General features: G+C 39.1%; 1 protein-coding gene across 9 annotated transcripts in view; it reads left to right on the top strand.

Moving 5' to 3' along the window:
* The window catches only part of UMAD1 (UBAP1-MVB12-associated (UMA) domain containing 1), a 194,043-nt gene that overhangs the window by 12,931 nt on the left and 168,015 nt on the right, over nucleotides 1–13,097 (top strand). For 7 of the 9 annotated variants that reach the window (XR_012074473.1, XM_015242020.3, XM_072964940.1 and 4 more), the window contains exon 2: nucleotides 10,366–10,465. Coding sequence is in view for 8 of the 9 variants with exons in the window: in XM_015242020.3 (XP_015097506.1) it covers nucleotides 10,384–10,465 (82 nt within the window). In the remaining variant the exon portion in view is untranslated. Of the gene's footprint in view, nucleotides 1–1,826; nucleotides 1,977–10,351; nucleotides 10,466–13,097 lie in introns of those variants that run through there. The other 2 variants (XM_072964941.1, XM_072964942.1) reach the window with 2 other exon arrangements.

Genomic DNA, 13,097 nt, shown 5'->3' with positions numbered 1-13,097 from the left:
TTTGTAGCTTGAGGTCTTCTAATTTTCTAAGTATTTTAAATGTTGTGTTTTGGCTGAAAATAATGCATGTTTAATGTCTCAGTTTGCTAAAAGCGACTATATGGTCATACAGAGAATTGAGTTTTATTAAATCATATAACTTCAATTTTTAATGGCTGTTAGATATATGTACGATGTCACTGTCCAGTTAGGTGACAAGTGAAAAGGTTAGGAGTGTTAATTAGAAGATACACTCTCTTACAAATGGGATTGCTACCACCACTTCGTGTTCATCTGGATGTGTTGTAGAAGCTGCACTAGTGTATTCTGATGACATCTCTACTCCAGACCAATGGAAATGGAATGGAAATACGAGTTCACGGAGAAAAAAGAGCAATGTCGAATTTCCTACTGTTAGAAAATAACTTTCTCATGTATTTTTAAAATGATTGGTGGTGAATATGAAAATGTTATGGTGTTTAGATTCCATTGGATAAATTTAAAAGAGTAATATAATGGTTTTATTTCAACATGCTAGAGACTGCATTCTTTATAACTTTCAGTGGAAAGATTTAGATGTCAACTTTAAGAGTATAAGAGAGTATGTAATTCTTCAAAATTCTTTTAGGGGTTGTGTGAGCACCAAAGTAGGATTAGTGGCTTTGAAACTTTTTTTGCCTTCAGCCCAGACTAACAAGTACATTTCATGTCATGACCTAGCACATGCCCAGAAGCAAAAGTTTATAGAATATTACTTACCATATATGATGCTCTCAGACAATTATTTTGTTTCCCCTTCCCTTTATTTTCTCCTTCTTTCTTTGTTTCACTCTTAAAAAATCTGGTCATCATTCACTAAGTAGAGTTTACTTCCACTAAAGGGACCTGCAGTTTGAAAAACTCCAAGATTGAGTTCTTTATTTTGTTTCAAGTGGGTTTTTTTGGGGGGAGGGGTAAGAATCAGAGCATAAATCAGAGAGGTGGAAATAAAAGTTCTGTTAATGCTTTAATTTAGTTCATTGGCTTTCAGCGCATTCTGTGGAGCTTATTTGTGACATCAGTTGAAATGTCTTTCCTGGCTCCCCTCTTGCTTAATCTCTCAGATATCTGTACCTTTCCCCCATGACACCAGTATCAAAAACCTTCAAAAATACAAAATATAGATGGATGGAAAAACAGGGGTAGAATCTGTGGGTAATTCTAATTGGTAGTCTGAAGTTGACGGATACATCTTAAAAGAGGATAAAATCATCTCTCTGATACAAACATAAAATTTATCAAAGACTTACTAACTCATTAACTAAGGAAGGGATTAGTAAGATATTACAACTGGTTCAAAAGAAAACTCAAAACTATCACCACATAACTATAGTAAAAGAAGGGAATGTTAAATTTATAAATGGATACAAAACTGGTCACTGTCCCCAAAACAGCATTAATGCATTCTACCAGGTATATTTCTGTGGACAGGAATTATTTGCATGACCGTCAGTTTTTTCTGCAAGTTAATGACCTCTGTCTGCAGAGTTATACCGTAACCTAGTCAGATAAAGATGAGGATACCCAGGATAGACTTGCTATCCAGAATATCTACTAAATTTCAAAGTCTTTCATAGTTTTTCCTTACACTAATTAGATTAGGCTGTTAAACACATTCTATCCTCGGTCTAAAATTTTGCCATCTGAAGGCCAAATCTTGTTTGGACATGATAATTCAATCTGCAGAGTATTTTTAAATTTTTTTAATTTGTTGCTGTCATCTAAAAACCAAATTTTTACATAATAGTTGGATTTCCATTTTGTCTTAAAAAATCAGACTTGCTGATGCTGGGTCCACATTCGTTCATGGAACAGTGGTTGGAGCTGCCGAAGTTACCTTTTTAAAAAACTTTATTTTTTATTATGAAATATATGATACTGACGTAGAAAAGAGTAAATACTACAGAAGAACCATGATGTGAACCTGAACCAATCATTCATCCTGGTAACCACAACTGGTAGGTTTGGTGTGTATTTTTCCATATTTTTTTCTAAGAATATACAAATTTATCCCCTTCTCACTCACACAAAATAGACTTTACTGTTATAATTAGAAATTCTGCTAGTTTCATTTTGAAAAAGCAAATAAATTAGAAAAATTACTAGAAAATAAAATGGTATAAAACAAATTCTTCAGCTAAAAGTTTCTCTGTCCAAGAGGACCAGGTAACAGCAGGAGCAGCAGTTCTGTGTCCAAGGCCCATTGTCCCACACAAAGGCACCAAAGGGGAGGGACCTTCAGACAGAGGCAACCTTAGACCTTCAATCTGCATTCCCCCAGAGAGTCCCAGAAGCCTTGGGATGATCTTAAGGGGGCAGAGATGCTCTAACTGTAGCTTCAGCCTGGTGCTCATTTTTTGATTGTTGTTATTTATTGTTTTTACCTTGGCCATAACAGCAGATGCAAATCTGATCCCAAGCTTTCCCAGCTCAAAACCTTCCAAAGCTCTTTCACTGGTTCCTGAATTAAGACCTTACAAGCCTTGTTTTGTTGAAGGGGTCCTCCCTGAGGCTCCCTGAGCATCTCCCTCATCTCTAGAGGTGCTGCCTTTAGACCAAGCCTGCACTTCACTCCTTCTGTCTCAGACTGGGCTGGTTTTACTCATAGTTATCTAGTTATGTGCCTGGCATTTGAATTTACGCCCCCGTCATGGATTATACTGCAGAGGTCAGTAGTTTCTGCAGTTTTGAAATGTGAAACAGTATAGTCGAGTTAACATTTTAGTCCTGATAGGACAGCCAAGTATCATGTTTTTGAAAATTTTGAGGACATGGGAGTATACACATCAGTTTGGTAATAATTAAATGGATGTATTTTCATAGTATAATATGAGATTTTAGAGATCATGTTCTCAATTCCTGAATTTTTATGTTTTCTATTTGAAATACCATTGATGTTTGTGATTTCAGCTACCACTTACATCCAGTGGATTGCTTTCCCTGGAGCTCTAGGTCCTATTTTTCCAACTGCATTTTATGTATTTCCTTTTGGACCAGTCACTGTTTCCCTACATCTCACGTGTCTGAAATGGAATTCATTATTTTTTTTCCCTTCTCTTAAACCTCCCTTTCCTACTTTTCTTAATCATAATATCCCTTCCTTCACTCCCTCAGGCTTGAAACTTCAGTCTTTTATTAATTCCTTTCCATCAGTGTTTGGTCTGGTTGAGAGTCAGGTCCTGTTTCATATTTCTGTGCACCCCTTCTCTTTCATTTAAACTTCTCCCACCTCAGTCCAGACCCTTTGCCTACAACGTTCTGACTTCCTGCCTATACATTCTCAGTCAGCCTCTCCAGCATGTTATTTTCAATTTAATCTTTCTGAAACACTGCTTTCCTGAAGAGCCCAGACTGCCCAGTTCTATTAAGCAGATCCCGGTGTGCCACTCTGGATATTCTCACATTTCCTTGACTTTGTAGCCCCATCAGTAACTTGTCTCTTCTGTAGTCTCCATTTCTGTTGCGTATCTCCCTGCTTCTAGTGAGGTTAATTCCTTTGCTGTCGTCTAGACACACTGTATTCTTTGTTCCTGGTGATCCTTCTTGTAGGAACGGTCTTCCTGTTCTTCTCTGTCTCTGTCTGTACCCATCAGATGAAGTTATACTCGGGGCTGCCTGTGTGTGACATCTAACAGGGCTCTAATTCTCATTGGTCCTTCTGCAATGTTTTATACTGCTTAATGGTATAAATGGCTGGTTTTGGTAATATAATCTTGTCTCAAGATTAAAACTATAAAAAGCATGGACCATCATCTTGTTTGGAATCTGTCAGAAGAAATTAGGAAACTTGTTACCTAAATTTGTATTATTTTTGCATAACCATGTAATTCACAACCCACTAGACAAAAGAGGAGGAAGATTAAACATTGTTCAGGATTTTAGTTTGTTAGCAGTATGAAATTTACATATTTATTGGATTTGGGCACAAGTGTAAAAAAACGTGTATATGTGTATTTTTCTTGTTATAGTTAAGTGGCTGCTGTTTATCAGTCAGACAGAAATTTCAGTGTCTTTGATATATTTATATTATCAGTAGTCTATTGAAATTGAAAGATGATCAAATTGAGAAAAGCAGATTGCCTTAATCCTTTTTATTATGGGTAATATTGCTGAAAAGAAAAGCCTTAGAATAATAGGAAAAAATGAATGTATTACTTGTGCTGCCCTCCTTCCACTCAGCACTAGGATCCCCTCTGCCTTGCCCTCAGGGTAGCCAGTTATCTGCAGTTTTTGCGTACTGTTAAAAGTGAAGGCAGTGTCCTTTTATTGCAGTTTTGTGTGAACACAGAGGAAAGGAAACATCTTGTTTTGTATACAAAGACTGTATCTGTCACACAAAGTGGCTTAAGAGATTTGAGGCAATTTTATGAATAACTGTGAATGAACTGCAACATTTACATAATATCCAGAATATCATGCTGATAATGAATTTTTAAAATAGCTTTATTGGGATATTATCTATATACGAGAAATTGCACATGTTGAAAGTGTACAATTTGATGAGTACTGATGTGTTTATACCCCTTGAAACCATCACCACAATCAAGATAATGAATATGTTTTCACCCTTGAAAGTTTCCCTTGTGATCCTCTATAATCCCTTCCTGCTGTCCTCACTCCCTGCACCTCCCCCTTCCCCAGGCAGCCTCTGGTCTGCTTTCTGTCACTATACGTTAGTATGCATTTCCTAGAAGTTCATATAAATGAATCATACAGTATGAACTTCTTTGTGGTCTGGCTTCTTTCACTCAGCTTGATTTTTTTTTTTTTTTGAGACTCATGCATGTCACAGCATATTTTAGGATTTCATGGCTTTTTATTGCTGAATAGTATTATGGATTTGCTACAGTTTATCCATTTATCTGTTAGACATTTGGGTTGTTTCCAGCTTGAACCTATTACAAAAAAAGCTGTATGACATTTGTGTACAAGTGTGAACACAAGCTTTGATTTTTCTTAAGTAAATACCTAGAAGTAGAATGTCTGGGTCAGATGGTAGGTGTGTGTTTCTGTTTTTATGAAACTACCCAAACTGTTGTCCAGAGTGGTTGTACTATACTGTTAAACTTACCACAGTGTACAAGAGTTCCAGTTGTTCCATAGTTTTGCCAACAGTTGGCCATGCAAGCCTTTTAAGTTTTAAATGTTTTAATAGGTATATAGTGGTATCGCATTGAGATTTTAATTTGCATTTTCCTGTTGACTAGTGATGATGAGAATCCTTTGTGTAGTTCTTTCCCACCCACTTAATCTTCTTTGGTAAAATATCCATCTCTTTTGCCAAGTTTTAATTGCTTTGTTTCCTCATGTTTGCTTTTCACGAGTTCTTTGTACATTCTGGATAACATATCTTTGATCAGATTTGTGATTGGCAAGTGTTTTCTCCCAGCCTGTGGCTTGGGTGGGTGAACTCTCCATCCCCCACATGCATGGAGGCAGCTGCAGGATTCCCACATTTGGGAATTAGGAGACAGTCTGGGTTGGGTCCCAGATCAGTCAGGTGAGATAATGGCTGATAATGGATCTTTCAGAATAAATTATGATATTTCTCCTGTTTATAAAGGTAAAATTTGTTCATTGTAGACAGTTTTTAAAATGATGACAATTGTACCTAAGGAAATAACGATGGAACAGACTCAGGAATGCCAAACAGAAGAAGTTCACTGTCAAGGCCATGTACGTCAGGAGCACGAGTGTGTGGGGCTTCCTATCTACTCGGCTTGGGGCAGCAGGACTATTACAGGCATCCTCCACCTTGGGGATGCGGCTCTTCATTACTCTGAGCTTTGCTCAGGATCGCCTCTGAAATGTGGTAGGCTCAGCTTGCAGTTCATTCCCTCCCATATGTGTTGAGTGCCCAGTCAGTATCTGGTCTGAGCACTTAATAAACGTTTATAAAAGATAAGTAGAAAGTAAGTGAAGATCTTGAACATAGATGTTGTGGAATTAGCAAATGTCTTCAGAACCTAGAGCTGAGCAAGGCTTGGGAAAGTAGAGATTAAAAAAGACAGACATGGAATTAATCAAATGGATTTGACTAATATTGGGAATTATATTCAAGTGCAACACAAATATCATAAATGTTAAAGGCTCCTTGTCTTTGGTGCTTTGTTGATGAAAAGCATTCAGTTTTGGTGCCAAAAAGACTTGGTTTAAAATTCTAGCTCTGCTACTTACTAACCACATACCTTTGCATCAGTGCTTAACCTGCTTTACTTTGATCCTTTGACTTACACATTGTGAATAATTACGCGTACCTGGCGGGGGAGACACAGGGTATGAGGCATGTTGGTACAGTGCCTGACACATTGTAGAAGGTTGGCGGATGTTAGTGGGATTTTAGTTACTACCCTTCTCCTTCCCAGTTTCTAGTCTTAGGTGGGATAAAGAAATCTGGCTGCTAGAGCAGGGACCTGACCATGAGCTTTTCCACTTGGAGTAGCTCAGAGGGGAGATCTTAGAGTGGTATTGCCAGCCCCGCCGGGATAAATTTTTGTACCCCTGTGTGTGTGTTTCAGCAATACAAAAAAAAAAATCATGGGATAAAGATAATTTGATTAGATTTTAGTGTCTTAGAACATAGACTTTTCATGCACAGAGTGAAGACTGTAAAGCTGTGTGGTTAGACTGCCTCTAGGTACCTACTGGAATGAATCATTAATGTCAGCAGCAGTATTGCTCATACAAGGGAATCCCAGGACCTGTGCTGTAAAATTGGCACCATGTTCCCATGGGAGAACATCTTGGGGTGACTGTTGTAGAGGATGGAGTTAAGGCGGTGGTCAGGTTCAGGTTGGCAGAATGATAGTTACAAGGGTGCCTGGCAGTTTTGTAACAATTTTAGAGCGGTTTCCAATGGATATTTGTAATGAACTAGTCTTTGCTGTCATTCTGAGTTCTTTTATACTGTCTATACTACCTTTTTCTTTCTTTTTTCTTTTTTTTAATTGTAGTATTGTCAGTATACAATGTGTCAGTTTCTGGTGTACAGCATAATGTTTCAGTCATGTATATACATACATATATTCGTTTTCATATTCTTTTTCATTATACATTACTATAAGATATTGAATATAGTTCCTCATACTATACAGAAGAAACTTGTTCATCTGGTTTTGTGAGGATTTTCTTGTATTTCTGAAGTAAGAGATATTATGCCAAAGTTCAGGAGATACTGCCTGTGAATTGTTTCATTTTGAGATGTGATTTTCTGGTGTGTTCATGAGGGAGGGAGAGCTATGTGTCCTTCTATTCTGCCTTCTTAGCAGTCTCTCCTCTCTGCTACCTTTTCCTTGTTCCTGATCCTTTTCTTCCATGCCTGGAAGTTTCTTGACTCTTGAAATCTAAGTTATCTCTTCTGTAATATTTTTGGAACTTTATAACGTTCTCAAGTGACAAACTGTAGTATTATGCATTGCCACATAAATCATACTGTTGACAACCTGCTGTAGCCTGTTTAAGCCTGTATATTGTTTAAATTTGATTTTTTTTAGGTCATGAAAAACTTAAATGCTTTGCTTAATTATTTGAATTTTAAATTCTGTACAAAAGACTTGCATTAAAAAGAGATTTTTGCACTATAGCTGTTTGGTCTGGCTTTTATAACAACAAGACTTGAGAATGACTTATCAGAACCACTTTTGTGATTTCTGTGTTTGTTTCATTTTTGTCTTGTGGCCAGACATGAAACAGTATTGAAAATTTGAGTCCTTTTATTAAAAGGCAATTCTTTTGTGTGTTAGAATGGGAACCTCTTTTTAAAAGGCCTCCCTCTGTGTCCACTAAGCTCCTTGTTAGAGCCCACTAATGGCATGTGATACAGTAAACTATCGAGCCAGGTGGTCACACCTGCCTCCGAGGAGGGCAGAAAACTGCAGTCCTGGTACGTCTCCTAATAGAAGGCGGAGAGCCAGCGAGTGGCCCTCATGATTTGTGGTTCTCGTTTGTGGTCTCCATATACCCAGCTCTCTCTCCCTGCCATAGGCAAAATAACTGACCCCTCTCCAAGGGCAAGAACCCAAATTGCCCCACTCAGTCATAGCATCACACTCAAAGTTCAGTATTTCTTCATCATGTTCAGATATGGCACCTCTTGGTCTGGAGACTTCATAAACTAAAAGACCAGTAGTCTGTCCCTTCTGTCCCCTCTCACCCTGCCCCTACCCCCGGTTAACTGGGGAAGATAACTGCCCAAACGACTCTCCTTCAGCAAGGGGAGGAGTGGGAGGCACACAGCAGTCCCAGAGTGGCAACAATTCTGAAATCCTACTGAGCAGGCATGTTGGGGGACCCCCACCTGTGGTTGGAGATCGTCCATGAATTGTGCTTCCTGGGAGGGCCCTCCAGTCCCTTGTTCTCCGTGCCCATTGACTCCACCTTCTTGGAGTTTCTTCCCTTTCCAGTAACTTCCTTGGCTACCACTGAAGTGGGCAGTGGAGAATAGACCCTCACTGGGGGCTGAGCAGTTTTCTGTGGCAACTTCCTGTCTATAGGGTTATTGTGAATATCCAATAGTCCTAGCCCTCCTTTAACCCAGACTGGTGGTCGTTTTAGCAGTACCACTCTCCAAAATTTTGTTGGCTTCTTATCTCTTTGATTGCAGTTAGCTTCATGTGTCTGTAGCCAGACTTACATTTTTTGCTAGCTAGAGCTTAGGTTTGCTGCATTTCTCATCATTTTCGCCCCTCCGTGAGCCCTCCCCTCTATTTATTTGAGGGTGTCATTTCTCTCACCGGCCTGAGTTGGACATCTACTGCCTTCGTTTCTTTCTCCCCGAACCATTTTGTCCTAACTGAAAGAATTTACTGAGTAGTGCCCCATTAATCCAGGCTGAGGTTTTCATTTCAGGTCTGATGCCGATCCCTTTGATTTGGTCCTTACCAGGATCGAGTTTTAATCATCTGTCATTCCTTCTGAGGCCTTCTAAGTTTGAATTTTAATTGTTTGGGTTTGAGAAGTTAGTTGCTTCTTTTAATCTTTTAAGTCTTTGAGTTTGAACTCTATTTTCTTACATTCCTGCCTGTAAACCAACCAATTCTTTTTTGCTATCATTTCTCTTTTGCATGGGTCTCTATCTTACTCAGTTATTTTTTTTTCATCTCATTCCTTGTCTTTTCATCTTTTCCTTTTGATTTTCCACCTAATCTTACTTTTCCCCAGTTTGATCCAGGCCGTGCCTCCTTGTGCTCTACTGAGGGTGCCAAACTATTTCTAGACTTTTCTTTTGGCTCCATCACCAAATCCAGTAAGCTCTGTCTTTGAGGATTTCAGAAGCTGTTCCTTTTTCTTTACTGAAATACTTTATTCTTCACATGGCTAGTGTTTTTCTTCTCCATTTTTTATTCTTCTAAAAAGTGAAATCTGCCAGATGTGTTATCTTTCAACAAACTGGCTCCTTTACCATCCACTTGGATCACAGCTCAGGGCAGGCTGACCTATACACATCCTGATGCAATTCTCAGTTTCTAGAAGACTTTTGCTCAGATAACATCTTGACTTACCTTCCCTTCCTGATTATCTGGTATGGGTGGAATACATGAAATTTGAAATGTGGGGCACTTGCTGCCACCAGGAGTTTTCCTTTGCTGTCTCTTAGGTTGCTTTGCTTATTGAGACTGTCCTCAGAATGTGACATGTCCTCCCAAGTTCCCTTCAACTTCTTTCCAGTTATTTTCTAGTTGTTGCCCTGCCTGAGCGTACAAAGCTGACTGCACGAAGATGGGAGAGAGGGATGTGAGAGAGAGAGAGAGAGTGTGTGTGTGTGTGTGTTGGGGGCAGCAGACAATAATCTCGCCAATACAGATACCTCACTGGTGGGAACTTAAATTTCGCTGCTGTTTTACAGTGGGTACAGTCCTTGAGTGTCTGAATCAGATGACCAACTATAGAGGGTGTTTGAAGCCCCTACTTTTCTTTTTTCAGGTGGCCTTAGTTTCATGAGGCTTAAACTGCTTATGGCAGGACAAGAAACCTGGACAGGTTTCCCCCCCGCCCCTTTCCTCAATTTAGTGTCCCCATTTATGGTTAGTGAGCTCCTTCCAGATTCTGGTGTTACCCGTTGATTTTAGTTTTATATATAATGATTTCTTAGGTTATTTCCTCTATGTGCAGAAATTGAGAGTGCTTGCATGATTCAGGGCACACAGGCTTTCAAACTGGGTGGAAGTCCTTGCCCCTTAATTCCTGCCTTTGTCTTCTGACACCTACAGAAGGCTCGTGTTTTTAAGATTGGTAGTAGAATTCCTACAAGTAATTATTGTCATATCTTTATATTTGGGTTTTTACTAAGAAGCGTAAGAGTTTTACAGTTTCATCTGAGTTTGACATTCTGTAGTATTTCTATTTCAGGTAACAACAGAGGCAGCAATGTTTCACTTCTTCAGAAAGCCTCCGGAACCTAAAAAGCCCTCAGTACCAGAGACAGAAGCAGATGGATTTGTCCTTTTAGGTGAGTCTTTTTAGGAAACAAGATCATAATTAGATGAATTATTTTTCCTTTAAAAGATTACTTGAAAAGTATATGATTGATTTTTAAATTATTTCCTACTAATGACAGAATTAGTTTATATATATGAAATCTATAAAAATGTAAGTCATCAATCACTTGAAATGTTGTCATCAAGTCAGACTCTTATACATTGGTTTGGATGCGTCCTTCACATTCAGGTTATTTATTTGGGGGCGAGAGGTAATTAGGTTTATTTATTTATTTTAATGGAGGTACCGGGATTGAACCCAGGAGCTCGTGCGTGCTGAGCGTGTACTGTACCATTGATCTATACCCTCCCCGACTCCGACATTCAATTTATAAAATCATCCCATTTTTTCTGTAAGGTAGTCAACCTTTTTAATTATGAGAAACCAGATGTCTTGAGTCATTGATAAATTCAAGTACTGTTTTGCAAGTAGCATCAAACCTTGTCTTAAATTAGCATCTGAAATTAAATTAGGCATCCAATAAGTGAAGTACACTTATTTTATTATTCAAGTATAGTTGATTTACAATATAATGTTAATTTCAGGTATACAGCATAGTGATTCAGTGCTTTTACAGATTACACTCCATTAAAGTTATTACAAGACAGTGGCTATAATTCCCTGTGCTCTATGATATATCCTTGTTGCTTATATGTTTTATATACAGTAGTTTGTACCTCTTAGTCCCATACCCCAACTTGCCCTCACCATTTCCCTCTCCCTTTTGGTAACCGCGCGTTTGTTTTCTGTATCTGTGAGTGTGTTTCTGCTTTGCATACATATTCATTTGTATTATTTTTTACAATAATACACACACAAGTGATATCATAAATGATTTTGTAAGTGATATCATACAGTATTTATCTTTGTCTGACTTACTTCACTAAGCATAAAACTCTTCAGGTTCATCCATGTTGCTGCAAATAGCAGAATGTCATTCTTTTTTATGGCTGAGTAATAATCCACTGTATGTGTCATATACACATATATATATGTATACCATATCTTCTTAATCCAGTCATCTGTTGATGGGCACTTGGGTTGTTTCCATATCTTGGCTTTTGGAAATAGTGTGCTATGAACTTTGAGGTGCATGTATCTTTTCAAATTTAGTGTTTTCATTTTTTCTGGATGTATACCTGGGAATGGAATTGCTGGATCATATGGTAGTTCTGTTTTAAGTTTTTGAGGGAACCTCCATGCTGTTTTCCACCATGGCTGCACCACTTTACATTCTCACCAACAGTGTTAAAGTACACTTTAAAATCTAAATATGTTAGATAGTGTATCCTGAAAATTAAGACTAGTGTATTTTCTATTATAAAATCAATACTTGCTAGTCCTTAAGATTTTAATGGCTTTAAAAAATATTTAATTCAACCAAATACTATGTTCTTCTCAAGGGGAATTCTGAAAAATAACATTTTCTTCATGTCATTGTGATCTTTTCCCCAAGGAAGAGATTTGCAGTCTTTGGTTAGTTCTTCCCTGAAGTTCTCTCCCCAAATTGTGGTGAGGAGGAACCAAAACCCAGTGTCCCTGTGTGATGTGCCTTCTGTTCCACTCTGGACATCCTCCCACCAAATTCAGCTCCTTCTCTGAGAGGGTTTGCATGAACTCAGAGTGTTTGCGCCTGGTGATGTTTCTCAGATGTCTCCTTTTCCAGATTCTGGTTCCTCCCTCCTCTGTCTTTATATTGGCCCAATCAGCCTGGGGTCCCCTGGCATTGGCAAGTGCTCTGTGTGTCTTGAGAAGTGGAGGATGGCCCCTTGGATTTCCAGGTCATCCTGAATTTTCAACTCAGGCCCTCTCAGAGCCAGGCTCATGCCATGTCTCAGACCCCAAATGTTCAGAAGTATGAGTGGGTGGGCCTCTACCTCTTCAGCCCCTCTCTTTAGGATCTGGTCTCTCACAGAAAGGACACAAGGGTTTTATCCCTCTGACCCTCTTCCATTTCCTCACCTTAATCTCTAGGACACCAGAAGAGAGTTTTTCTTGTGGCCATAAAGTTACCATAGAATATTCCATCTTCTCCACAGTCAAGTTTTGGCAGGCCCATGTGTTTTTCTGAATCTGCTTCTTGTGGCCTGGGTCAGTGGCTGTAGCTTGAGTGGTCTGAGTTATTTTCTCTCTGATCAGATCCCCTACATCTTAGGGAAAGCAGTGGGGCATAGTCTGACCAGGGCTGCTGCTTTTCTGGGGAGCCAGCTGACTGTGGAAAAAGTAGGGTGCCATGGACATGACTGCTTATCTGGCCCCTCTGACTATGTCCAGAATTCATGCTTCCAAGTCAGAACTGGCTCTGTCAACGCCAGCTTCTGGTTCCGAAGTGGTCAGTGTTGCTTCCTTCTTATCTGCTGGATTAGCCCCACTCACAGAGAAACTTTCAAGGATGCCTCTGGTCTCCTATGGAGTTTCTGCTTCCTCAGGAGTTTCACAATAAATTGCTCTCTCAGAAATTTGCTTCAGCAGCGCCTGGTTTTCCAAACTCTGTTCTGTGTCCCTCATTTTAGGATACCTCCATAGTCTTAACACATATGCAGAGAACTTTGCCCTCTTCTGTTGTTTCGTGATTAGAAATCAGCATTATTCTCTACATTATC

This window comes from Vicugna pacos, chromosome 7, assembly GCF_048564905.1.
Source record: "Vicugna pacos chromosome 7, VicPac4, whole genome shotgun sequence".
NCBI lineage: Eukaryota > Metazoa > Chordata > Mammalia > Artiodactyla > Camelidae > Vicugna > Vicugna pacos.
Note: the sequence above shows the minus strand (reverse complement) of the source record. Positions and strands in the feature narration are given on the sequence as shown.